This window comes from Phytophthora infestans, genomic scaffold (genome assembly GCF_000142945.1).
Source record: "Phytophthora infestans T30-4 supercont1.9 genomic scaffold, whole genome shotgun sequence".
NCBI lineage: Eukaryota > Oomycota > Peronosporomycetes > Peronosporales > Peronosporaceae > Phytophthora > Phytophthora infestans.
Genome location: NW_003303750.1, coordinates 942,866 through 969,434, shown reverse-complemented (window position 1 = coordinate 969,434; position 26,569 = coordinate 942,866). Strand labels below are relative to the sequence as shown.

Below are 26,569 nucleotides of genomic sequence, written 5' to 3'. Positions count from 1 at the left end.
GGCGACACAGCAGCTTCAACAATATAGGGTCTGACGTAGGAGATCTCGTATACGGTAGGCGCGATGCCGTTGATGAGACACGCGCTCTCCATTTGGAATAATCATTCCCGCATGCTCCCCCCCTCTCTCTCTTGCCCGTGAGCTTGGAGAGGTTGGTTGGTAAGCGCGCGCGATCGGCTACAGTATTGCTTGGTTAAGCCGGTCTAATTCGCTTGCAACTGACGTCTTCGGCATGCAATCTTGTGGTCAGGATGCTGGGATCAAATTGGGCTACCAGTATGTCAAAAAGATAGGTTGCTGAGGGGAAGAGCGGGCAAAAGCAAAGTAACCGCCTTGCAGCTCAGATGGATGGAAGCTTGTAAAAGCTTACCGCCTTGCAGTTCAGATGGATGGAGCTTTTTCAAGCAAAAGTAAAAAAAAAGCTTGTAAAAACTTTTTTATCTTTGATTTCACAAACTTCCATCCATCTGAACTGCAAGGCGGTAGGATGGATGGCTTCCACAGCCATCCTACTTAACATTATAATGATTTTGAAAACTATACACTCGTTCTGTAGGCTCTTCCTGGATTATAGCCAATCACGCTACACGGTAATCCAAACTTACTGTCTCTTTCAAAAGTACATAAGCTTTTATCACAGCAGTAGTAGTAGTAGTAGTAGCTGTAGTAGTAGTAGTAGTAGCTGTAGTAGTAGTAGTAGTAGCTGAAGTAGTAGTCAAATAAAACATTTGATGTAGTAATGCACAAACATAAAAAGTAGGAAAACTTGAATAAGAGCTCTGAAATGCGCCGCTAATTCTGCACCACTCTTTTTTAGAGGGGCACATGAAACGTGCCAGTCGAAAAATATCTGGCCATGAGGGCTTTCTAATTTTATACAACGCCCTTTCAAGGCGCGTGCCGGTAGTAATCGAAGTGCGGGGGCGTTTTATTCGGTATTATACGTCAGTACTGTTGTAATATTTCGATCTCGGCAAATTAATTGTACACATGGCTTTAAGAGCTCCCGACATCACTCGTGGGCCAAGCTTAAAAGGAGATCTCCGTCGACGCTGTACAGCTGAGCATCAAGCCCTGCGGCTTCAGCAACGATGCCAGCGAGTTGTGCATTAAGCTTGATGTATACGGCTCGCAGCTCAGCGCGACACGGGAGCTACAAGCGGGTGACGAGAGCGACTCCAAACCAGAGTTCAAAGCAGAAACGGAGTCGGTAAGGAAAATTCTCGATGACATTGTTATCGAAAACAGGTCTAGCGGTTAGTTCAAGCGGTTTCCTTGCAACGAACGATTTTAAAAGAGATTACTACCTTATACATGTAGCAGTGTGTCGATGCGTGCTTCCGAATGGCCTCGCTTCATTACTAGCTGCTCTTATGTGGCCAGTTAAATCAAATTTGAACCCCCAAAAACCCAAACTTTATTATTAGTATTATTATGTTGTACTACAGTAGTACGTGGATTCCTTTTTGATTTTAGCTTCCAAGTATTAGTACTACTAAAACAGCATGTGCTACTTGATACTTCAAAGTACATAGTAGTACTACTAAACGTTCAAAAAATATTGAGAAGCTATCCACATGTTGAAGTGCCTTTTCTTGGAACAAGATCATAATGCAAGTCATGCAACATGCTCGTCAGTATCTCTGGCACTTTTCCTATATCTGGCCAAACCGTCAAGTTTATCAAAGTCTTTTTTGGTATTTTTTGGCCTCTTTTCCTGTTGCTTGATCCTGCTTCCCCTGTCCGAAAACTTAACAAGTTGGCACGTTCTCTTTCGCGCCACGTCTCCTTTCAGCAGCAGGCAAAGCAAAATCCATTGCTAACCACTTAACCCAGCAGGATCTTGTTGTCCTCAATGAACTTGTATGGCGGGATCTCGAGGTTGAGCGGAGCGGGGCCCTTGCGGATACGGCCCGACAGGTCGTAGTGCGAGCCGTGGCACGGGCAGAACCAACCGCCGTACTCGCCAGCGTCCGACGTGGGCACACAGCCCAAGTGGGTGCACACACCGAGCACCACGAGCCATTCGGGCTTCTGCACACGGACAGCGTCCGTCTCGGGGTCACGCAGGTTGCCCACGTCCACCTGGTTCGAGATATCGATCTCCTTGGTCGTACGGTGCTTAATGAAGATGGGCTTACCACGCCACTTGACGGTGACCGTCGAGCCCTCGTTAATGTTGCTCAGATCGAACTCGGCCGTCGCCAGAGCCAGCACATCGGCGGACGCGCTCATACTGCCCACAAACTTGACGACTGCCAGACGCGCAGCCGTCGCGTACGCCACACGGGCGCCACCAAGCATAAAGTATGTGAACGCGCGCTTGCTCGGGTCTCCAGCATCGATACGGTCCTTCTCGAAGTAGTGGTCGGGCGACTCGTACGTGTCCACAACAGCCTTGGAGCTCAAGGCGCGGCCTGCTTCAGTGGGAGCTTATTAGACGGTGTATAGAGAGTATGGGTGTATACACAACGCACCCTGGAAGGCCTGGCTGCAGCGCGGGGCCACAGAGGAGCTCAACTTCTTCAGCATCATGATGGCAGGACGGAGGAGCTGTGACTGTCTGCGTCGGTCTCTGTGTGGCGCAGCGTAGACCGCACGTGGGGGAGGATGGACGAAACGAGATAGAGGGGGTGAGATTCTGACGGTCCAGCCACGATTGGCAGAAACACGACTTGAACCTTCAGACAAGAAAATGCCGTTGAGGAGGAAAACACTAACATAAAGACGCGAAATTTGACTATGCTTTTTTGGTTCTTTCATAAATCCGAAGCATTACTATTGATGCGCTTGGATAGGAAAATGCTGGGTAGTTATCGCCTTTTTTTGGTTTTCCACATAAGTTGCGTGCACCACACAGTTGTTAGAGACTCTTTTAGGGCCATTCGAGAAGCTCCACAGCCCTACGCAGGTACAATGTCATTCTTCCAGCGTCTCGTTTCGTACGTGATCAACGACGTGGCCGTCAAGGCGCTGTCCAACTCACGCGCCTTCCAGCGCTTCGCTCTCAAGACGCACTACCACGTGGAGGACGCCAAGACCATGGCTTCTACTGGCGCCGACGTGCTCAAGAACTCGGTGGATAACTACGCGCCCAAGGTCAAGGAGTTCACACAGGCCTTCCGGGAGGAAGTCGCACGAGACCTCAAGAAAATGAAGTGAACAGGGGAACTTGCAACTAGTAGCAGAGATTACAGTGGTGTACATCGTTTATAATGCATTTTCTTTTGGTCATAGAAACTGGTGTTGGCTAAAGCTGCCGAGCACACGACTGGCCTTCAGTGACAGCCATATTGGAGCAGCCCTCTCCGACTAGCGAGAGGCCTCGCCCACCTATACCCTCAGCCTAGATCTCATTTCCCTTTTTTTTCTTTAAGGGGGGGTCATTTGATTATTTCGTGAATGCAACGTTTTATTAATACCACGTAGTAAAATGTTTTATAGCGTGTGATTGCGGGGTTATTTACCTTCGTTTCACTTTCGCGCTAGCTGTGGTGGCGTACTGATGGCATTAATGCTGTCTTCAATATCCAAAGGATAAAACAGCCCTTCGATGGCGGGATCACACCTAACAGACTTCGTCAGCACTGGTCTGTTCTGCTTGGATGGATCCGTCATCGTCTGCGAATATTCCGGTAACAAAGGGACACGAAATGCGGACGCCGATCCATTAAGGACTTTCTCAAAGTCATCGCAGTACGGGGTAGGTCCAGCAAGCCACGGATTCGCTCTACCTTTCATACGAATCACCAGTTCATCAACCCACGCCCAGAAGAACGAGATGTTGGTCTCGCCAATGAAGATCCAGGATAAATCCGAAGACAACTGCGTCACATTTCGAGGCAGTTGTTGAATATTCATCTCACTAATGCCAAGATACATCATTCCGTTAACCTCAAAAATCTCAGGAGGCAGATCTGTGATAGGATTGCCAGTCACAGCCAAGTAATACGGCTGAAGTCGCCATAGTACAGAGGGGACGGACGTTAGTTGACTGTATTCAACTTGGACAATTGCTGCTGAAGGCCATTTTGTGTCGAGATCGTCAGGAAGCGTATGCAGATTCGTGACACAAATCTCAATGTCATAAAGTGTAGGCGGAAAATCTGACGACTGGAAACCCGCTGGGAGCACGCCATTCGTCATATTCACTCGAACGATCATGAGCGACGACATTCCGGGGTGATTGCTGCTCGTAATCGCCGCTGAATCGCTCCACTCAGCAATAGTTGTGTTGTATACTTTGATCCCGCGAAGTCCACTAAAATCAGTAAAAATATCTGGTACTTCCAGTGCAGGACAGTGTCGAATAAGTAGCTGAACGACAGTGGAGGCGTCAAATTCGCTCCATTTCTCCTCAACCTCGTCAAGCGATCCAGATATCTCCAGTGTGTAGCAATCCAATCCTGCCAAATAGCATGAAGGACGTGAGACAGCCCAAGGTCTCACTTGCATCAAACATTGAGGTAGTGTTGGCTGTACTGCTGCATGGATGTGGAACCCAAGAACTAGGATGCCCCAGGCCCCAAACAACAAATGTGCTGCTCGAAGCATCAGCCGTCCAGTACGTGAGCGTAGATTAGTATCACGATAGCTGTCACCACGTTTCAAGTAGCGTTTAGAGAGCTGAGGTCCCAAAGGTGGTACCTTTGGACCTACGTTATTGAATTTATCCCCCGAAATCTGAGCATTCTTTCCGACATCAGCAATCGTTGGAGAAGTCGATTGAGCAACTTGATTCACATTCCTTGGTAGAGATTGAAGCAGCTCCTTCATATTCAGTGTTGTCATCACCAGTCCAAGCGAGAAGATGGAACGACTAGCAAGGTCTGACCAGGAGACCACGACCATCATCCGAAATTCGTTTAACGCTCGTGCTACCCACTCATCGTCGTACCAGATGATCTCATAAAACCCACGTATCTTGACATTGTAGTCCCCTACGTAGCTTAGCAGCACCATCAACTCGATGCCCATACAAGCCACTAGATCCAGGATACAGTCCAGGACGATGCATGCAAACCGTCTCTGTGCTTCATCTCGTCTGAATAGTACCGAGTACACGATCACGGAGGACCAACAGTTGACTGCAAGTAATAGGACGTAAAACCGGTTTAGTAGAGTTCGAGGAAGTAGTACACTCATACGATACGCTTGAACCGTCTGGAGTGCCGTCTCTAGCACCTCACGGCAAATGAGAACAGCGTGGAAGTGAATGCCATTGACACCGAGAAGACCGTGGCGGTCCGACAATTTGTCGTACACTTTCGAGAAACTCTTGAGTACAACAGAATCTGTACGACTGGCCTTCGTGTCTTCCTTTTTACTGCTCTTTGGCCAGGGGGAAAAGACGAGTGAACGTTTCCATAGTGAACCACTTACCATAAACAAAATGCAAATACCATGAACCGATGACATGATGACATGAACGACGGCGATAGTACGGTGATATGGTGGCGGCATGCCGATCTGGTACGACTCGAGGTACATATTGAGGAAGGTGTCTTGGAGATGCCAGTAGCAGTAGGCGTAAAGTGCGTTGTATGCGCTCGTAACCACGTGAACAGAAAGGATAATTATCCACCATACTGCGAAGACCCAGTACGATAGGTTAACAACCTCCGTCGAGGCCTTCGGTGGCATCACTTCACAGTCTTGAGTTCTGTTGATTTCTTAAAGTGTGTGCGAAGACCAACATGACAAAGACACACAAGGACAATTTTCTATTTTCATCAACGCCCATTCTCCTACTCCCGTAACACCACTAAAATACATGCCTGCGTAGCCAAAATTAGCAATGATTTCTTATGTCATAATTACTTCGGAATATTGATTGGCGCATCTTGGGCTATTTCTCACTTGCGTTTTCAAGATAGTGCAAAAAAAAATATTCGCTTTCTTGCCGTGGTGTGGATTTTCTCATGTAAACGATTTTTTTTTATTTGGGAAATGTTTTTTTATTTGAACGTCTACAGGTGAGCGTCTACATGTACATGTATGTACACCTCAGCTTATTTTATCTGTGTATCGCCATTTTAACGGATGTGGTGAGCTGATAGAGTTGATTCTGTCATCGTAACTTAGAGGATAATACAGGCTTTCCGTATGCGTATCACAATCCACGGTTTGTAAAATTATTTCTCGTTGTTCCTCCTCTTGTGCAGAGCTCATGAGGATCTGAGAGAATTCGAGCGAAATCGGGAGGTGGAAGGTACTCGCATTACCGGACTTGAGATTCTCCAATTTATCGCAATACGGAGAATGTGCTGCTCTCACGGGGAAGCGTTTCCCTCTTGTGCGCTCAACGAACTCATCTATCCACGACCAAAAAAACGAAATATTGGTATTCACGATGCATATCCGTGCCAACGTCGAGGACAACTTTGTGACTTTCTGTGGTAATTCGTAAAGATTCAAGTCGCTAATCCCAAGATAAAGTAGATTCGGAATTTCGAAAAGTTCCGGGGGGAGTTCTGTAATCGGGTTTCCTGTTATTGCCAGGTAGGTTGGCTCAAGACGTAGCAGCACCTCGGGAACAGAGATCAGTTGCGCATGTTCCACATAAATCAGTCCGCTCGCTGGCCATTTTGTTGCAAGATCATCCGGCAATGATCTTAAGTTTGTGACGCAGATCTCGATATCATTCAGAGTACTCGGATGCTCTGACGATTGGATACCGAGAGGAAGTACGCCGTTGGTAAAGTTGACACGAACAAAGTACAGTGAAGCCATTGTAGGGTGGTTTGAGTGCGTGATCGCTGCTGATTCGTCCCACTGTGTAATAGTAGTGTTGTACACTTTTATCCCATGAATACCTCTAAATTTTGTAAGAACATTAGGCATTTCGAGTCCCGGACAATGACGAATCAATAGTTGAACAACGGTAGAGGCGTCAAACTCGCGCCACATCGTCTCGACCGCATCTTTTTCTCCAGAAATGCCTAATTTATAGCAATCTAGACCAACCAAATAGCACGAAGGGCGTGAAACAGTCCACGGTCGCACCTGCATGAAGCAATGAGTTAATGATGGCTGCACCGATGCGTGGATATGAAGTCCTAGTATCACGATCCCCCATGTTCCAAACAAGACATGAGCGATTCGAAGAACGATACGCTCTCGACGAGATATCAACCCATTAATAAAGGTGACCAGAGTCTCAACGAACGAGGCTTTAGTCTTCACTGGTGGTCTCATTTCCTCGATACCTGTCGGTCCTGGTTTGCTGAGACCAAGAACCTTTTTAGACGTTCCAACCGACAAAACTGTCGGCGTGGGGGAATGCACTACACGGCTTGTATTTCGTGGCAATCGCCATAGTAATCGCTTCATATTTGTAGTCGTGATGACCAATCCAAGTGAGAAGATGGTACGACTTACAAGGTCTGAATACGAAACCACAACGACCATCCGGAACTCGTTTAAAGCTCGAGCGACCCATTCATCGTTGTACCATATCGTTTCGTCAAAGCCGTGATAACTAGTGTTGTAGTCTTTGATGTAGTTGATCATGACTAACAGTTGCACGCCCATACACGCCATGAGGTCCAGCATGCCGTCTAAGACGATACAGGTGAACCTCCTCCTTGCTTCGTCGCGCCCGAAAAAGACCGAATCGGCAATGATTGACGTCCAGCAGTTCGCCGCAAGTAAGATAACATAGGCTCGATTTAACAGCGTTCGAGGTAGTAATACACTCATTCGATACGCTTGCGCAGTCTGCAGCGCAGTCTCCACAATCTCACGGCAGATCATAGCAGCGTTAAAGTATTGCCCGTCTACACCACACAATCCGCATAGATGGGTAACATTGCCATAGACTTTTGTAACATTTTGAAGCACTGCCGAACTAGTGTTACGGCTTGACTTTCGTTCATCCCCGACAGTACTCGACGACCAGGGTGTGAATGCTAACGCCTTCTGTCGTAGTGAACCTCCCACCATTAACAGGATGCAAGCTCCATGAACGGCACACACGGTACCGTGAACAAAAGCAATTGTGTGATGGTAGGGCTGTGACATGCCGATGCGGTAGAACTCGAGACAGGTATTGAGGTACGTCCCGTTCAAGTTCCAATACCCGTAAGCATACAGTGCGTTGAATACACAGGTGACGACGTGTACAGCGAGGATGATGACCCACCAGACGGCGAAGTGCCAGTACGAGAGCTTAATCGCCTTCTTGGGCGCCTGCAGTACAGCCCGCGATATCTGTCGGAGCATGTTTTCTCTTGGAAAGTGCGGTGGTGATCTCTATTTGTGGTCATGGATTATAATACTATATCATCAAGCGGAGAGGTTTTGTAAAAGCTGTAATTTTGAGTAAAAATCTAAAAATGTCAGTATTTTCTTGATTTCTCTTGGATCTATTTTTTTTTCTTCTCTGTCGGTTTGAGATTACAAGAATAGCTGTCTTCATGCTGTATGCTTCCACTTTTTTCTTTACATTATCATACACGACGATCAAAGCAAATACTTGAGACGCTTAAAAAATGAAGAAGAAGCCCTCCATTATTCGGCAGATGTCTCGACTATTCCCGAAGGCGTCGACCGAGGTGGGTGAAGCTCTCGTATTGGGTGTTTGCCGTTTGGTGGGTCGTTATTCTCGCCCGTCCACGTAGTCACGTGTGGCTACACTGGCATAAGTTCGCCTACAGGCTACTGCCAGCTGCAAGGACACATTTCCTCAACCTTGTACTTGGGAATCGTAACGAGATCGGGTTGCCCAAGTTCGGTACCATAACCACGATCGGCTAATGTCCACATTATCATATCGGTACCTCACGGGGGCCTGCATCGTTCTTGATGCCTGGGAGTCTCGATTTACCAGCGATCCCTGGCTTTTACGCCGTGTACCTCGTGCGACGCGACGCTAAACTCGAGGAAACTAAGTCAGATCGCACCAGCTCCGTTATCCTTCAAAGCTTCTCGAAAATGTACGAAAAAATATCAGATCGACACGGTCTTTGTGGTGTCAATAGCGACCATTTTCACGGTGTTCTAATACTACGAGAAGTCGTCGAGACGGCGTTGCAAACGGTGCAGGCGTATCGGATGAGTCAGCTGCTTCCAAGGACTCTACTCAATCGCTTCTACGCTGTGCTACTTGCAGTCAACTGTTGGTCTTCCGTCATCGTCTACTCGTTCTTCTTTAAGAAGGATGAAGCGCGTAGACGACTCGCGTGTATTGTGTCAGACTGCGTGCTTGACTTCATGTCGTGTATGGGCGTCGAGTTGATCGTCTTGCTGAGCTACGCGGGTGATTATGACACGTCGATTCTTGGTTTCCCGGAGATTATGTGGTACAATGACGAGTGGAACGCGCGAGCTCTCAACGAACTGAAGATGGTACTTGTGGTTTCCTGGACGGACCTGGCAAGTCGCTCAATCTTCTCACTTGGGTTAATCCTCACTACGATGAGTATGAAAGAACTCTTGGCACGCTTACCTCGACGTAAGAATCAAGTTTCGCACTTTGGCGATGTCAAAACAAAAGGCAACGCTAGAACCGAGAGTGACACCTTTTGGGATGCCAAACTGAACGCAGTGGCTCCAAAGACTTTTGCCCCATCTCTACCGATCCCCGAAAGGCCAAAACGCAATATTCTGGTAAGAAATGACAACGGCACAAATCTTCGTAGTAACGGAGCACGGTTCATGTTGCGTTCGGCACATTTGTTGTTTGGTTTATGGGGTTTCGTGGTCCTTGGCTTCCACATTCAAGCTTCTATGCAGCCAATACAACCGCAGTGTTTGATGCAAGTTCGACCGTGGGCAGTGACACGAACATCATGTTATTTGGCTGGTCTTGACTGTCATACGCTTGGTATAAGCGGGAAGAAGGACGAAGTAGATGAAAAATGGCGAGAATTTGACGCTTCCACTGTCGTTCAGCTACTCATTCGACACTGTCCTGAGCTCGAGATACCGGATATTTTCTGTGAATTTCGTGAACTTCGCAACATCAAAGTATACAATTCAACTATCAACGAGTGGGGGGAATCAGCAGCCATTACAAGCACTAACCACCCCGGTATGTCGTCGCTATTACTCGTTCGTGTTAACATGACGGATGGGCTATTGCCTGTTGGGTTATTATCTGAAGATTTCCCTCAGACTCTGTACGATCTCGGGAGCATTGCGTCACGAATCTACGTACACTACCGGATGATCTTGACGCGATATGGCCCCTGTACGCTATATAGTAGAGTACAGTCAACTCACCAGCGTCCCTGCTGTGTTGCCTCGATTGGAACCCTATTATCTGGCGTTGACCGGGAATCCGTTATCGGAGGTTCCTCCAGAGGTTTTCGAGGTGCAAGGCATGCTCTTCCTCAGCATCAGTAACATGAATATCCATCAACTTCCCCGCAACGTAACGCAGTTATCGGCTGAGCTATCGTGGATATTTATTGGCGACACTAATGTTTCATTCTTTTGGGCATGGACGGATGAGCTTGTGGAACGCATGAAGGGGAGAGCAAACCCGTGGCTGGCGGGACCGTCTCCATATTGTGATGATCTTGAAAAGATTGAAACTGGTTCCGCTACGACGTTTAGTGTTCCGCTGTCACCTGTATACTCGCAGACTCTCATGAACCCATCGGAGGCGAATCGAAACGTCATCTTAAAAGCTGTTCGGTGTGACCCTACAATCGAAGGCCTGTTCTACCCTCTGGAGTTGGAAGACAGTATCAATGCAATCAGCACTCCGCCACCTCTGGTTCAGCCGCAATAAGGGAAAAAACTTAATCACAAAACCTAAAATTAAAAATTAACGAGACTGTCGTTTCAGGAATCATTTACAGTCCTCAAATAGGCGCTTCATTGTAAATTCTTCTCCCACTCGACACCGACCGCTTCGCCGAATCAAGATGCACCGCGCCAAGCCCAAAGCCCCACTTAGCGTAGGTGGTGTGCAGGTATCTTCTACACGATGAGGTTGGTATTTGACAAACGTGAATGAATTCTCGCAGATCATGGAGAAGCGGATTCCGCAGAACCCAAAGTACAAGAACACGCAGAGCAAGATCGACTCAGGCACAACAGTGAATAAAGTTCGTCTGATCTGTAAGTTCTAGATTTTAAAGAATCTTATTTTCGGATCGTACCCTAAAACTCTACCGTAACTATCACAGCTCACAAAGAATTTCTAAAGCGCCGAGACGAAACTTTTCGTCGTATCACGTGCCGTTGTCTTGCTGAGCTCTTTAACGAGTACGAAGACACTGGAGGTGCCAGTCAGCCAGAAATGGTCGCGAGAATGGTGAAAGGACCCAACGGAGATTTCACAATGGAGCGAGTCCCCGTAGGCGAAGATAACCAAGAAAGCTGCGGTCCTCGAATCGTCAGCTATGAGGCAGACGAGAAGGAAGACTACGACGCGCCATATCTGGTCCTAGATACTCGTTCTAAAGAGGAATTTGCAGCCAATCGCATTCATCGAGCCAAGAACTACCCCACAACCTTCTTGAACCGAGATGTGCTGTTACCTGAGATGCACCAGTTCAAGAACCAGGACTCGAAGCTTATTATTATCTACGATCTGGACGACAAGACTGTAGCCCAGACGGCGCACACGTTGGTTCAACGAGGCTTCGACAACATCTACGTGCTTACGGGAGGACTACTTGACTTTGCTGACGAGTATCCAGAGCATATCGAAGGCACCCCGTTACCTCCAAAGCCTGTGGATCTCGCAAAGAAGAACACAAAGCGCGACGTTCACAGAGGCTCATCGGCCCTTTCCAGTACTCGCAGTGTCCGTGGCGTGGCTACCCGTCGAAAGGGCACTCCGTCTGATGTTAGCTCGGTCATGAGCAACCTTTCGGTTGCAGAGTCCGTCATCTCCAAGGCTACCGCACGTAAGGAACGTGTAGTAGGCGCTTCGAACTTCAGATAAGGTGAAGATAGCTTTTGGTATTTTACCGAACCAGTGAACTTTCCGCTCAATAATATTTTTTTATAAAAACAGTAGTTCTGCTTCTAATTTCGTCCGACATGACGGGCGTCAATTGTTGAGGGTCAGAGTAACCAGATTCTTGGCGTCATCTTCATCAACGTGAGCGGCTTGCATGTTAAACAGCTCATCTCTCGCCAACCCATACATACGAATTTAAACTTTTGATACAGGAAGCAAGGTTACAGTAGCTTTACGTCCGATGCATTCAAGTCTTGGACCAAGAAGATCTCTTGCTGCGTTTGGTTTCAATAGTCGTTACCAGCACAGCATGATGCGGGTCTGTACATGCATTTTTAAGCGATATACTCGTATTCGCTCACAGAGCTTCAGCGGCTGCTTCGCGCCGTAATCTCCTGCTACAGTAACCCGGTTGTACATGACTTTGCTGCGGTGGCCTCCACGTCTGCGACGATTGCTTCGGTCCTTTTTTCTAGTTGACGTCCTTGCCATCATCAAGACCTCGTGGCCCAAAGTCATCAAATCCACTTCACCTAATTTCACTAAGTGTGTTAATGCCGCGGCCAATTCTCCAATTTTGGGTAGCACGATTTTAATATTTTCGGGCACCGATCCTATGCATTTACCAAGGATTTTCTGATAAATTCTGATTCTACTTAAAATATATGAAATTACACAGTCGCTCAGCTACGAGTCGGGCAAGACGCTGATGGCCGAGGGGCCTCAAGTTTTCCATGATCTGCTGGCTAGCAAGCTCCCAGCTGCAACCGGCCGCCCATTACCGCGATTGGAAGTTCGCTTCAGCAACTTGTCCCTCTCTGCCGACATCGCTGTTGCCGATGATCACTCTACTAAGTACGAGCTTCCGACAATCCCGAACGAGCTCAAGAAAACCCTCATGGGACCCAAGAAGAAAACCGTCCGTAAGGAGATCCTGAAAGGAGTCAGTGGTCGCTTCACGCCAGGCAAGATCACGTTGCTATTGGGTCAACCTGGATCCGGTAAATCGGCTCTCATGAAGATCCTCAGTGGCCGGTTCCCCATGACCAAGAACATCACATTGGAAGGTGAAGTGTCGTTTAACAACGTACCAAGAGAGCAGCTCAAAGACCGATTGGCGCAGTTCGTGTCGTACGTGAACCAACACGACAAGCATTTTCCAATCTTAACGGTTAAGGAGACTCTCGAGTTCGCACACACGTTCTGTGGTGGGAAATCTCTGGAACAAGGCGAGGGAATGCTCAACATGGCGTCCAGTGCACACAAAGATGTGGCTGCACTTGAACAAGTGAAGAAGATCTTCGCCCACTATCCCGAAGTTGTGATCCAGCAATTAGGGCTGCAAATCTGCCAAGATACCGTCGTCGGTGACAACATGTTACGTGGTATTTCCGGTGGTGAACGTAAGCGTGTGACGACTGGCGAGATGGAGTTTGGTATGAAATACGTGTCACTCATGGACGAGATCACCACTGGTCTCGACGCTGCGGCGGCATACGATATCGTCGATACTCAGCGTAGTGTCGCGCATCGGATGCACAAGACGGTCGTCATCGCCTTGCTTCAGCCATCCCCCGAGCTTTTCGCGCTGTTCGACGATGTCATGATCCTGAATGAAGGTGAACTCATGTACCACGGTCCGTGTAACAAAGTGGAAGCGTACTTTGAAACCCAAGCGGAAGGGATATCGCCGATTATCTACTGGATTTGGGCACCAAACAGCAACATCGGTATGAAGTTCCGCATCCAGTCAAACAACCGCGAAGTCCCGCTGAATTCGGCGAGAGTTTCCGGCTAACTCAGATGTATCAGGAGACTTTGAGCATCGTGGAGGCGCCGTATGACCCCGATTTGGTCGAAAGTGCCAAGGACATCATCGACCCCATGCCTGCTTTCCACCAATCGGTGTTTGCCAGTGTCATGGCGTTGCAGTGGCGAGCATTATTGATCACGTACCGTAACCAAGCGTTCGTGATGGGCAAGTTGGCTATGGTCATCATCATGGGGTTACTGTACTGTTCAATCTTTTACCAGTTTGACTCGACTCAGATCGCAGTGGTGATGGGCGTCATGTTCGCTGCCGTCATGTTCCTGTCCATGGGTCAAGGTGCCATGATCCCCGTCTACATCTCTGGACGAGCCATCTTCTACAAGCAACGTCGAGCCAATCTCTTCCGAACGGGGTCGTATGTTCTAGCGACGACAGTGAGTCAGATTCCGTTGGCACTAGCAGAGACGCTGATCTTCGGCTCTATCGTGTATTGGGTCTGCGGATTTGCGTCCGAATTTAAGCTGTTCGTGATCTTCGAAATCATCCTCTTTGTGTCGAATCTGGCGATGGGCATGTGGTTCTTCTTCCTAGCTGGTGTCTGTCCCGATGCAAACGTGGTGATGCCAGTGGGGATGGTCTCGATCCTGGTGTTTATCATCTTTGCGGGGTTCGTCGTGACCAAGAGTTTGATCCCCGACTACCTCATCTGGGCACATTGGATCAGTCCGATAGCGTGGGCACTAAAGCTATGGCGATCAACCAGTACCGATCAAGTGAATTCGACGTCTGTGTGTACGACGATGTCGACTACTGTGCCAAGTACAACGGCATGACTATGGGGGAATACTATCTGGATCTTTTCGACTTTGTGACGGAAAAAGAATGGGTGGCGTACGGGATTATTTATCTCTTGGCCATCTACGTCGTTTTCATGTTCTTGTCATATTTGGCACTCGAGTACGTTCGGTACGAGACCCCAGAAAACGTCGACGTATCTGTGAAGCCAATTGAAGATGAGAGCTCGTACATCCTCACTGAAACGCCGAAAGCAGCGAATAAACCGGACGTCGTTGTCGAGTTGCCAGTGGGAGCTCGTGAGAGGAACTTTGTACAGTACCTGTCACGGTAGCGTTCCAAGATCTGCATTACTTCGTTCCGGATCCGCATAATCCGAAGGAACAACTTGAACTTCTGAAAGGAATCAACGGCTACGCAGTCCCCGGCTCGATTACGGCGTTGATGGGGTCGACTGGAGCTGGTAAAACCACTCTTATGGACGTGATTGCGGGTCGTAAAACAGGGGGCAAGATTACGGGTAACATCATGTTGAGCGGCTACGAAGCGAGCGACTTGGCTATCCGCCGTGCTACGGGCTATTGCGAGCAGATGGATGTACACTCGGAGGCTGCTACGATCCGTGAAGCGTTGACTTTCAGCTCGTTTTTACGTCAAGACGCGACCATTTCCGACGCGAAAAAGTACGATTCGGTGAACGAATGTATTGAACTTCTCGGGTTGGAAGATATCGCAGACCAGACCATCCGCGGTAGCTCCGTGGAGCAGATGAAGCGCTTGCCTATTGGGCCCCAGCCAAGTGTCATTTTCCTTGATGAACCGACCAGCGGATTGGACGCTCGTTCTGCCAAGATTATCATGGATGGCGTTCGGAAGGTGGCGGATTCGGGACGTACTATCATCTGTACGATCCATCAGCCATCAGCTGAGGTGTTTTTCCTGTTCGACAGACTACTATTACTACAACGTGGTGGCCAGACTGCGTTCTACGGTGACTTGGGTGACAACTGTCGTAATTTGATCGATTATTTCGAAAACATCCCTGGCGTAGCTCCTCTTCCTGAAGGGTATAACCAGCCACGTGTGTGCTGGAGTGTATCGGCGCTGGTGTTGGACATGGGAGCACAGACGCGACTGATATTGTGTCGTTCTTCAGGAACAGTCCGTACAATCAGCAACTCGAAAGTACTATGGCGAAAGAAGGCATTACTACTCCGTCTCCGGATCTTCCGGAAATGGTGTTCGGGAAGAAACGTGCGGCGAATTCGATGACTCAGATGAAGTTCGTGGTGTGGCGATACTTCCAGATGTACTGGCGCACACCGACGTACAACCTGACTCGGATGTACCTCGCCATCTTCTTGGGGATTTTGTTCGGATTGATCTTCGTGAGTAACGACGACTACGCTTCGTACTCCGGATTGAATTCCGGAGTTGGTATGGTGTTCATGTCTTCGCTCTTCAACTCGATGGCAGTTTTCGAGAGCGTCATGCCCTTGACGTGTGCCGAACGTGAATCGTTCTATCGTGAGCGTGCGTCACAGACGTACAACGCCTTCTGGTACTTTGTCGCGTCGACGTTGGCTGAGATCCCGTACTGCTTTGTCAGCTCACTACTGTTCACCGTTTTCTTCTACTACTTTGTCGGGTTTACCGGGTTCTCGACGATGATCGTTTTCTGGCTCCAATCGTCACTTCTGGTGCTCATGATGGTCTACCTGGCTCAATTCTTCGTCTTCTTGACTCCTAGCGAGGAAGTGGCGCAAATCGTAGGAATGTTATTCAACTCGGTCTTTATGAGAGACCGCGAGTGCACACTTTTGCTGGTCACCGTGCTTGGCCAACACTTCGTCCGACGTCTGGAAATGGTACCGACTCACCGAGTCGCAGCTCCACACGCTGCCCATCTACGTCGTGTTCGTGGCCTGTCTTGTACGCTCGATCTGCTTCCGTACGCGTCTCCAGTTATTACTTTAGCCTCATGAAGTCATAGCCTCCTATCAGCAACTAAAATGTGGATCTTCGATTGACACAGAATCAATTTAGCTTAATTAGTGTGTAGCCTGCTGCATGCGTAGAGAAACTCGATAATCGAAGCAACGTCGATAAAGGAGCGCGTACTGTAATGGGTACATTGAAAAGTATCCATTTCAATTGAAGTTGGTTGAGTTATGGTCCTGTTGGTTTCCCTTTGGTTTGTACTTGGTCCGCGCCCACATTTGCGCGCGCTTTTACGGATGAAGGATATCCGCTCGTGGCTTGTGGCACCACCGACCTTGGCCAAGCCAGATCAGGCCTATGTGCCACCTAGTCTGTCCACCGAAGCGGAGGGTGGTCATCAAGACGCCGATCTCAGTGGCACACGTCGAGTCGTGATGTCTAGCACACACAAGCGTCCTCGCAGCACACCATGGCTCCAGACGCGTAAAAGGCTGAAGTTATCGGTTGAAGAATGCTCGTTAAAGAGACGTGTCCAGATATCTGGCGAAATAGTGGTAAAAGTATGAAAACCTTGTACCTTATCGTTTTAAAAGTGCATTAAGACTCTTGTAATTAATTTTTTTACAGGAACTCAAAGAAAATAGCATCGTTTTAGGCCCGTTTGGAAATGAGATGGTTGATGGAGGTACTGGCGATGAAGGTTTGAGAGACAAACTCAAACCGATTACGGCTCCGTCGGGGACTGGTATTGCAGATTGTACCAGTACGTTTGTGGAGAATGTGATTGATGTGGATTCTGGAGCTTCACTATGGACTGTCAACGGAGGTTCTAATGGTGGACAATTCGCGTCTGCGATTAAGGTGTCTGCTGATGTCACCGAAGAGATACCTCCACGAGGTTTGTGGATTGCTACATGCCAGCGATTTCAGTGTAGCCGTGGGTGGGGCTGCCGAGTTTTAAATCATGCCGGGTGCAGGAACGCTAATGGGAAAATTACCATGAAAAACGTCAGCCAAATAAAATGCACGACCCACGGCTGTACGACAATCGCATATTATGGGGTAAGGGGTAAAAAACCAAGACACTGCTCAAAGCACAGGTCTCCCAATGAAGCTGACATCATCACTCCGCGTTGCAAAGAGTGCGAGCTGATGGCTCGGAGCGCAAATCCACTCTACCAACCTCATTGCTACCGATGCTACTGTGATTTAAATCCAGATGCCGCGAAGAACTACCGCATTCGTGAGTTGGCGTTCACACAGAAGCTGCAGAAGACCTATCGGCTAATGAACTTAAACAAGAGAATCCCGGGCGGCAAGTCCAAGCGCAGACCGGACGGGTTTCTCGATCTTCCATCGCATTGTGTTGTCGTGGAGATCGATGAAGATCAACATGCAGCGTACGGATCTGCAAATGAAGCCCAGCGGATGGAAGAAATTTTTGAAGATACCAAGAACAAGACTGACTGCTATCACCGTCCGCCTAAATCCGGACAGGTACAAGTCCAAACTCGGAGTGGTCCACCCTCCAGTGGTCAAGTTTACAGCAAAAAAAATCATCACGAACAAGGAAGAATTTCAGAGCCGCTTCAAGGTGCTAAAGAATGCTGTGGAGTGTGCGGTCATGGCGATACCGAAGCCGGGTGAGAAGGCAGCAATCAGGGTAAAGGAGTTGTTTTTCGACGGGTTTGAGGATGTCGAGTAGTTTTACTTGGGTAGATCCTCGCAAATTGCTTTTTTCTTCTTTTCCAATTATTTTGATTTCACTTTATTCGACTTAATCCTTGCGCGAGCATATATGATAAACTATACTATACAAACTTAAGATACTTATTTAGAAGCGGGAGTTTGAGGCTTCCTTTTATGAAGCTACATTGCTGTTGCCAGTCAAAATACGAAGTTCGAGGACGGTGTTCCATCCGACGCGACGGATCCCAATATGGGATAAACTATACTATACAAACTTAAGATACTTATTTGGAAGCGGGAGTTTGATACATTGCTGTTGCAATTTTTTTTTGGGATGTGTATTCGTACCTAATTGAATTGCTCGCTCACTTCATGATAGCCCCACCGTGTTTATTTTCGGCATGTTTTATTAATAAGAACATTGCTCTCTTTTAAGGGGTATTTTCTCGCACTTTATGGAGAGGGGAAGATCAGTGCTACATTTTACCGCGAAAGCGCTATTTCCTTCCTCTCCCGTTTTAAAAGACATCTTACACATATAAACAAGCTTTGTGTTAATGATGATACTACGCCAAAAGAATACGGATACAAAAATGCCTAGATTAATCGAGGAAAATAACAAGTTGTCTTGTTGATTCAGACTGTAATGGTCCCCTCCAATTACATAAGTTAGATAGATACCTCTTGCGTTATTGCATAAGTAGACAGAGCATGCAAGGCCAAGTCGTCATTATCTGATTGATTGATAGTGGGGAAACAGACTCACTTATAAACCAATCGGGTGCTGACCTGTCTTTGAGTGGTTCACACGAGGCCAGGGGTAGCCGCCCTGGTCCAAAAAATCAGAGTTGAAATATTCACAGATCTAACCCTTGACTTTAAAATCGCAAGCTTCCTCTACACTACAGTGTAAGCTAGTACATGTAGCTGCAATTCTTCTATTCTGTCGGATTCAGCCCTCCAGCGTACAAGATCCCGTCGGGCTACGAGTGGCTGTACAAGATCTGCATCTTCAAGTTCCCGATCGCGAACCTCATTTCGATGATTTTTGCGGAGTGCGACGAGCTGCCGACACGACGCAAGCGTACGAGAACGTTGGATCTCAACTGGGTTGCCAACCCATGGCAGGGTCTTCGGAAACGGTCGGCCACATCACCATCAAGGAGTACACGGAGCAGTACTTTGGCATGAAACACCACCAGATTGCGCGGAATTTCGGCATTACCATCGGTCTCATTGCGCTGTTCCGAATCTGGGCGGCGCTGGCGATGCGTTATGTCAATCACCAGAAGAAGTAGTGACGGAGGACAGCGAGTAGCAATGCATTTATATTTTTTAGTTCTAAAAAAGAAATAAAGCAAAATAAATTCTAGAAAAAGAGATTTATTAAAAAAAACCCTAGTCTGTGGGGGGGGGCATGATTCAGAAAGCAACCGGCCAAGACTTCAGTGAAGTTGAGATAACAAACCTACATATAAACGGTGTCACATTTCACTTTTGCGGCCTGGTGGCTCGTCATACTTGGAGTTCACGTGCTCAGTGGGGTCTCTATGAAGCAATCGGTGCTTTTAGAAACCTTTTTGAAATTATGCATTTGACGCAGATTACTGATAGCATTGTGCCACTACTACTTCTAAATTTGAGCTAACATAACTTTTCATCGAGATTTCCTATTTCATCGAGAAAGACACTCATAAAATGCACTCTTATCGGGCAATTATAATCTGAGAACTGTAATACGCTTACCACTTTGGGTTATAAATTTACAACTGTCCTCATTTTAGCGGTTGTCCGCTTTTCGCTTAGAAGTTTGCAAGAGTGCAAATCAATCCAGATCGACAAAAGTACAAATTGTGATCTATAATTGGCTAAAATTACTGGCAAGAAGCTCAGTACCTTAAGGCTAAAAATGATGATTAAACTCAATACCAGTAACTCGATCTCTGTAGAATGTCAAATTCGTCTCGAGCTGGCCACTGCCATCGGTAACCCGACCGGGCTCAAGGCACAACTAGCCTGTGCGACAGCATTAAGACGGAGACTTTCGCAGCCGACAGCTTCACGTCTCATGATCTTGACGGCGGCTACAACGACCTGTTCCGTGGCGGAATGAGTGACGAGGCGAGCTCTGAATTTTACACCTCATACGATATCCGGAAGCGGCTGACCACCTTCAGAGTATTGACAGGGTCTTAACAATACATACTGCAACTTATAATGCTGAGATCTTTTAACTTCCACCGTGCCTAAGATACTCGCGAGTCGCACGCAGACACCGGACTTGCTGGATCACAGAACCTTTCCACCACGTAAGAAGCCCCCTCGCCGTGCCGTTAAGTTCTAACACACTTTTTTTTTTCAAATCACTATTTTACTGGAAAGACCTCGTAGAGGCTGTGCTACAGTTTGAGTCACGCTATCCTGTAATGCCCTAAGTTGCTGCATAGGAGTGTACCTGTCGCGTCTGGAAAAAAATATCAGTGCTCTAAAACCTCGACAACGTCTGCTATACTGCTGCAGCGAAAGTGTGGTTGGCCTTGATGTAAGGTTCTTCATTCACAGCGTGAGAATGTTTTTTGGAATGGGGTTGCTGCCAATTTCATGTCCATTTCAACTATCATTTTAGAGAGGGATGCTGTTTCTTTTCTCTTTGCCGTAAAAGATAAGTGGAATCAAAACTTAAAACAAACTGCATAAAGAGGAAAATGAGATTAATCTGGTCATATAGTGCTAAGAGCTATCAATCAATTTGCATACATATTTTACCTAATCATATGGATCTTAAAGGGACAAATCACACATACAAGGCTTCTTACAGAAAAATCGGAGCTATTATAAATAATTATTTTCTAGACCGGAGAGGTAAACAAGAAAGAAAATGACCCTGCTCTGCCCCGTCGTACACTGGAGGACTTATTCCGGGTCAAATTGTTTAGAGGAATTTCCATAAGTCAGTAATAAGTGGAGGGTTGGGAAGTACTATTCAAGTTTTAAAGCAAATAATATCACTATTTTGAAACACCAGGAACGCTTTGTAAAAACTGTGGGAAAATTTGCGAGAGAATTTTCAATCTATTTTTACTAGGACTCAACAGATCCGGTATTGCGATTGATCTGTCTAAAGAGGACGACGGCGTCACTTACGCCCGGCGTGAAAATGTGGCGGCTGAGATTCATGGGACTCAAAAGAAACCTTAAAAGGCTCGCTTCGGTTTATTTCTAACCAGAAACCGAAATGCTGATCCGTAGTACACCTTTTTCAGTCCAAAGTAAGCTACATTCATCCAAAACAAAAATCAAAGTGCAAGTCAAAAAGAGCATGGCTGTTAAAAATGAAATACTGTGAGAAGTGATAAAGTGCAAAATTTGATACAGAGACAGATCAGGTGAGCAAAAGCTTAGGTTCCGACGGGCAAGTTCTGCAAGTCACTTACCTCAGCATGGAAGCGGGGTGTGTGTCAATATTATTTGCGGCAGCTCGCTGCAGTGGTTAACTAAGGCAGATGTCGGCTTGCAGCTGCATCTATAAAATACAAACGATCTTTCATGGCCACACCTCTAGAAACCACAAAAAGGTATTACCGACTTTCTCGCATGAACGCCTTCACCGATGACTTGAGCGTACATAACACATTCTCTATTGTGTAAAGCATCGATGAATATGGCCCAAGTCGCGGCAGCTGTGCATCTAGAAACGCTTCCTCTTCAAAGACGATTTTAGGGCGGCAATGGCACAGTGCATTGTCAAGCGCCATCGTGACGTCAGCTAGTGTAAGCTCCGACGAGTATCGGAAGTGGCACAGGAGAGGGCGTGTAAAGGCGTTCGTGTTGGCGTACCGGCTCAAAACAAATCTGGTTTCGTAGTACACTAGCCCGTTTCGCGGTGTTGTGGCTAGCTTAGTCGTCACCTCCCACACACCATCCCTCTGAGCGACCTCCAGGACTCGTAGCTTGGTCTTCCGTGTGTAGTGCTCGTAGCGTTTTGGCATCTTCGGCTAGTAGGTGCTACCGAGGCTGCAAAATGGAAAAACAAGTACTAACAACGCGCAATGAAGGCGCTGCGGCTTGGTTATGACTGGTGGGCGCGCTCTGGCGCGAAACCAATCTTGCGCGAGGTGCTACATCTACACCAAGAAGTTCAATCTGCAAGCTTGGCGCTAAATGAGTACTTTCATGGCGCGCTTGACGTTGAGATCGTCATATGTATGTCCTGTGTAAATCGATTTCTGCTCAGCACATCTGAATATCATGTTGGAAGGGCTATTGATAAACTTGAAGTTGTACTTTAAAATATTACTTTTCTTTGAGTAAATGTAACCCACTCTTGATCAACTTGGACTAGAAAATGTATGCATGCACTTCCCAAATCCAAATCGCAGTACTTATTACTGACTTGCGGGAAAGTGTGTTTTCACAGGTGCCCAGTTGTGTGGTCGCTGCAAAAATGAACGCTGCGTGGGGTTTCAAATTGTACGTGCGCTCAATTTAAACAAAAAAGAAATGTATTAGTGGTTCATCGCAGCAATAGTAAATTGGAAGGTAGACATTAATAAAGTAATAAACAATTAGTACTGTATTGTGTTCTAAAATGCTAAGAATCACCAGTGCTTTCAACAACAAATCGTAGTCGCTGTTAAATATTTTGACCGAAAGTAATTTCGTTTTGTGACAATATTCGTTTATCGAGCATGTTTGTTTTAAGAAGTACTTATCAAAATCTACTTATTCGAAATCGTCTATGCAACGGTAAGGGCAACGCTAGCTGGTGACGGTGGTAGCCTGCGGGTGGTTCGTGGCAAGAAACAGAGCGGGCCAAGCTTCCTACAATAGGCTTCGGCGGAGCTGGAGGTGACAGAGTCGTATGAGACAGCCGTGGCTACGGAAGATAAGAAGACTATGGAGTCGGTGGGCGCTGTGAAGGAGAGCAATATTATGGGGTAGGCCACGATCATAAAAGTGGCAGTTGAGACCGAGGAGAATTTTGAGATGGATGCCGACGTGAAGACGATGAAGGCGGATGCTCTCGACGACTAGAAAACCCTCGAAGCATGATTGCCGCCCAAGATAGCCTTATTCCACCCGTTGGTCCCTTGTCCCGTTCATCTTCACCGCGCAGCTTTGGTCTCGATGGTGACTTAGAAACGCCATTGTCGGTGATGATGTTCTTGGACTTCATGGCGTTCGGACGCAGCCGAAGCGGTAAAGATCGGTGAGCGCCCGATGCAGAAACGTGGCATCCTTACACTGTCGAGCTGTCTGCAACGAGTGAGGCCGGTTCGGTGTTGCTGACGCCACTCTGCACCAAGAAGAACTTGCGCCCCATACTTTGCGAGCTGACCATGAGCACGTTTGACGAGCGCTTCGACACGCGTGCGGTGCGGTGTGATATTGCGTCCTCCTCAAGAACCAAACCGCTATGATTAGCCTAGAGACACGAGTGCACGCTTTTGCTGGTCACCGTGCTCCTAACGAAAACTGTTATGTGTATTTTCGATTGACATGGAATTAATTTAGCTTAATTAGTGGGTTGCCTGTCGGATGCGTAGAGAACCTCGAGAGGAAAGCGACGTCGAGAAGGAGCGCGTACTGTAACGAGTACATTGAAAATAATCCATTTCAGTTGAAGTTGGCTGAGTGATGGTCATGTTGATTCCCGCTTGGTTTTCACTTGGTCCACGTTCCAATTTGCGCGGTTTTAGACATGAAGGATACCTGCTCGTGGCTTGTGGCGTCATCGACCTCGGCCAAGCCAGATGTGCCACAGAGTCTGTCCACCTGAGCGGAGGGTATTCATCAAGACGCCGATCTCGGTTGCACACGTCCAGTCGTGCCGTCAAGCACACACAAGGGCCCACGCAGCACACCATGACTCCAGACGCGTAAAAGCGTGAAGCTATTCGCCGAAGCGCGCTCATCAAAGGGGCGGCTTCAGATATCCTGCGCAATAGCGGTAGGAGGATGAAAACCTTGCGCCTTATCTTTTTAGAAGTACTCTAAGACTCTGTACTTAACATTTTCACATATCTCAAAGAAAATAAAATGGGTTAGTCGCTGGAATTGAGATGTCGCTGAGTATGTATGGATAAGTCAGCGACAGCTCAAATCCAATACTGCTCCGTGGGGACTGGTGTCGCAGGTTGTAACAGTACATTTGTCACGATTGTGATTGATGTGGGTTCTGGAGCTGCACTGTGGACTCTCGTCTAATATTCTAATGGGAAAATTCGCGTCTGCGATCAAGGTGTCTGCTAATGTCACTGAAGAGATACCTCCACTAGGTTATGAATTGCTACATGCCAGATATATCAGTGCAGCCGTGGGTGGGGCTGCCGGGTTTTGAATCATGCCGGGTGTCATGGAACCATGTGCTGAAAATTGGCAGCACATGTACCGGATGGTACATTGGTTTGTTGCCGCAAATGCGTCGCGTTTCTCCGTAAGCTGGCCAAAGATGTCTTAAAGAGCGCCCTCATCCTTTGCTTTCAGTGCATCAATAACAATAAGCGCGCGACTTCAGGATGCAAGAAGAATGGTCAAAGCGGGTGTCCCAAGCGGCAATACATCTTGCCAGCATTTTCCGGAAATCGTTTTCAAGAGATAGCTCTTCAGGGCTTGCGTTTCTAAAACAAACCAAAAAGTATGCCCGACAACAATGGCAAAGTTTGCATCGAGTGTCGTAATAAACCCAGTGTGTTTGGAAGGATTGGAGATGTTCTAACCCATTGCCGAACATGTGGTCCAATGCACGATTTGGTGAGTCTCTACCTCCAAACCCGATATTGCCGCTTTAATCTCGCCAGCGCTACGGGTTGTACCAAACCTGCATACTGGATCGAAAAAGGAAGAAACATTTGTGGAGATCACTAGAGTGAATGCTCCATGTGTATCCATTGCTGAAGTGAACCGGGACGTGGAAGGGACAAAAAGACCAGTTGTCTACTGCAACATTAGCGCTATGAAGCGCCAAATTAAGAGCGCCGAGTGTTGCGATGACTGCAGCATTGTCGGCAAATTGAACCAGGCTCAGTATGGTTTCACAGGTGTCAAGTTGTGTGGTCGTTGCCGAAACGAACGCTGCGTGGGGTTTCAAATGGTAAGTGTGCTATTGCATGCGCTGTGCTAAATTAAAACAATAAAGAAATGTATTAGTGGCTCATCGCAGCAATAGTAAATTGGAAGATAGTCATTAATAAAGTTGTAAACAATAAGTACAGTATTGTGCTTTAAAATGCTAAAAATCACCAGTGCTTTCAACAACAAAACGCAGTCGCTGTTAAATATTTTGAGCGAAAATAATTTCGTTTTGTGACAATATTCGTTTACCGAACAGTGTTTGTTTTTAAAACGTACTTATCAAAATCTACTTATTTAAAATCGTCCATGCAACGGTAAGGGCAACGCTCGAGCTGGTTACGGCGGCAGCATGCGGGTGGTTCGTGGCAAGAAACAGAGAGGGTAGAGCTTGGTACAACAGCCTTCGGTGGAGCTGGAGGTGACAGAATCGTACGAGACAGCCGTGGCTACGGAAGATAAGAAGACTATGGAGTCGGTGGGCGCTGTGAAGGAGAGCAATATTATGGGGTAGGCCACGATCATAAAAGTGGCAGTTGAGACCGAGGAGAATTTTGAGATGGATGCCGACGTGAAAACTGTGAAGGCGGATGCTCTCAACGACTAGAAAACCCTCGAAACAGAAGTGCCGCCCACGATAGCCTTATTCCGCACGTTGGTCCCTTGTCCCGTTCATCTTCACCGCGCCGTTTTGGTCTCAATAGTGACTTTGAAACGCTATTGTCGGTGATGATGTTCTTGGACTTGGTGGCGTTCGGACGCAGCCGAAGTGGTAAAGATCGGTGAGCGCTCGAGGCAGAAACGTGGCAGCTTTACACTGTCGGGCTGTCTGCAGCGAGTGTGGCCGCTTCGGTGTTGCTGACGCCACTCTGCACCAAGAAGAACTTGCGCCCCATTCTTTGCAAGCTGCCCAAGAGTAACGTTGACGACCACTTCGGCACGCGTGCGGTGCGGTGTGATATTGCGTCATCCTCGAGAACAGATCCGCTAGTGTTAAGCTAGTAAAACGAGGGCACGCTTTTGCCGGTCACCGTGCTCCTAACAAAAACTGTTATGTGTATTTTCGATTGACATGGAATCAATTTAGCTTAATTAGTGGGTTGCTTGTCGGATGCGTAGAGAACCTCGAGAGGCAAAGCGACGTCGAGAAGGAGCGCGTACTGTAACGAGTACATTGAAAATAATCCATTTCAGTTGAAGTTGGCTGAGTGATGGTCATGTTGATTCCCGCTTGGTTTTCACTGGGTCCAGGTTCCAATTTGCGCGGTTTTAGGCATGAAGGATACCGGCTCGTGGCTTGTGGCGTCATCGTCCTCGTCCAAGCCAGATGTGCCACAGAGTCTGTCCACCGGAGCGGAGGGTGTTCATCAAGACGCCCATCT

General features: G+C 47.5%; 7 protein-coding genes across 7 annotated transcripts; 4 read left to right on the top strand and 3 right to left on the bottom strand.

Moving 5' to 3' along the window:
* Nucleotides 1–1,678: 1,678 nt before the first annotated feature.
* On the bottom strand, nucleotides 1,679–2,626 carry PITG_05840 (cytochrome b-c1 complex subunit Rieske, putative; the record flags this gene model as incomplete). Its single annotated transcript, XM_002998035.1, has 2 exons — nucleotides 1,679–2,417; nucleotides 2,478–2,626. 2 exons carry the CDS (start codon nucleotides 2,533–2,535, stop codon nucleotides 1,828–1,830), a joined length of 648 nt encoding a protein of 215 aa, XP_002998081.1.
* Nucleotides 2,627–2,906: 280 nt separating this feature from the next.
* PITG_05839 (uncharacterized protein) lies at nucleotides 2,907–3,448 on the top strand (the record flags this gene model as incomplete). The annotated part of the gene is made up of 1 exon (XM_002998034.1): nucleotides 2,907–3,448. One exon carries the CDS (start codon nucleotides 2,917–2,919, stop codon nucleotides 3,160–3,162), a length of 246 nt encoding a protein of 81 aa, XP_002998080.1.
* A 26-nt stretch (nucleotides 3,449–3,474) lies between these two features.
* Nucleotides 3,475–5,643, bottom strand: PITG_05838 (uncharacterized protein; the record flags this gene model as incomplete). The annotated part of the gene is made up of 2 exons (XM_002998033.1): nucleotides 3,475–4,626; nucleotides 4,735–5,643. The coding sequence occupies 2 exons, from the start codon at nucleotides 5,641–5,643 to the stop codon at nucleotides 3,475–3,477; spliced, it is 2,061 nt and encodes a 686-aa protein (XP_002998079.1).
* Nucleotides 5,644–6,598: 955 nt separating this feature from the next.
* PITG_05837 (uncharacterized protein) lies at nucleotides 6,599–8,223 on the bottom strand (the record flags this gene model as incomplete). The annotated part of the gene is made up of 3 exons (XM_002998032.1): nucleotides 6,599–6,633; nucleotides 6,711–7,820; nucleotides 7,890–8,223. The coding sequence occupies 3 exons, from the start codon at nucleotides 8,221–8,223 to the stop codon at nucleotides 6,599–6,601; spliced, it is 1,479 nt and encodes a 492-aa protein (XP_002998078.1).
* An 831-nt stretch (nucleotides 8,224–9,054) lies between these two features.
* On the top strand, nucleotides 9,055–10,738 carry PITG_05836 (uncharacterized protein; the record flags this gene model as incomplete). Its single annotated transcript, XM_002998031.1, has 3 exons — nucleotides 9,055–9,454; nucleotides 9,650–10,121; nucleotides 10,216–10,738. The coding sequence occupies 3 exons, from the start codon at nucleotides 9,055–9,057 to the stop codon at nucleotides 10,736–10,738; spliced, it is 1,395 nt and encodes a 464-aa protein (XP_002998077.1).
* A 136-nt stretch (nucleotides 10,739–10,874) lies between these two features.
* On the top strand, nucleotides 10,875–11,902 carry PITG_05835 (sporangia induced conserved hypothetical protein; the record flags this gene model as incomplete). The annotated part of the gene is made up of 3 exons (XM_002998030.1): nucleotides 10,875–10,907; nucleotides 10,977–11,070; nucleotides 11,139–11,902. 3 exons carry the CDS (start codon nucleotides 10,875–10,877, stop codon nucleotides 11,900–11,902), a joined length of 891 nt encoding a protein of 296 aa, XP_002998076.1.
* A 727-nt stretch (nucleotides 11,903–12,629) lies between these two features.
* PITG_05834 (ATP-binding Cassette (ABC) Superfamily) lies at nucleotides 12,630–16,286 on the top strand (the record flags this gene model as incomplete). Its single annotated transcript, XM_002998029.1, has 6 exons — nucleotides 12,630–13,549; nucleotides 13,597–14,424; nucleotides 14,466–14,785; nucleotides 14,830–15,533; nucleotides 15,581–16,219; nucleotides 16,260–16,286. 6 exons carry the CDS (start codon nucleotides 12,630–12,632, stop codon nucleotides 16,284–16,286), a joined length of 3,438 nt encoding a protein of 1,145 aa, XP_002998075.1.
* Nucleotides 16,287–26,569: the final 10,283 nt, after the last annotated feature.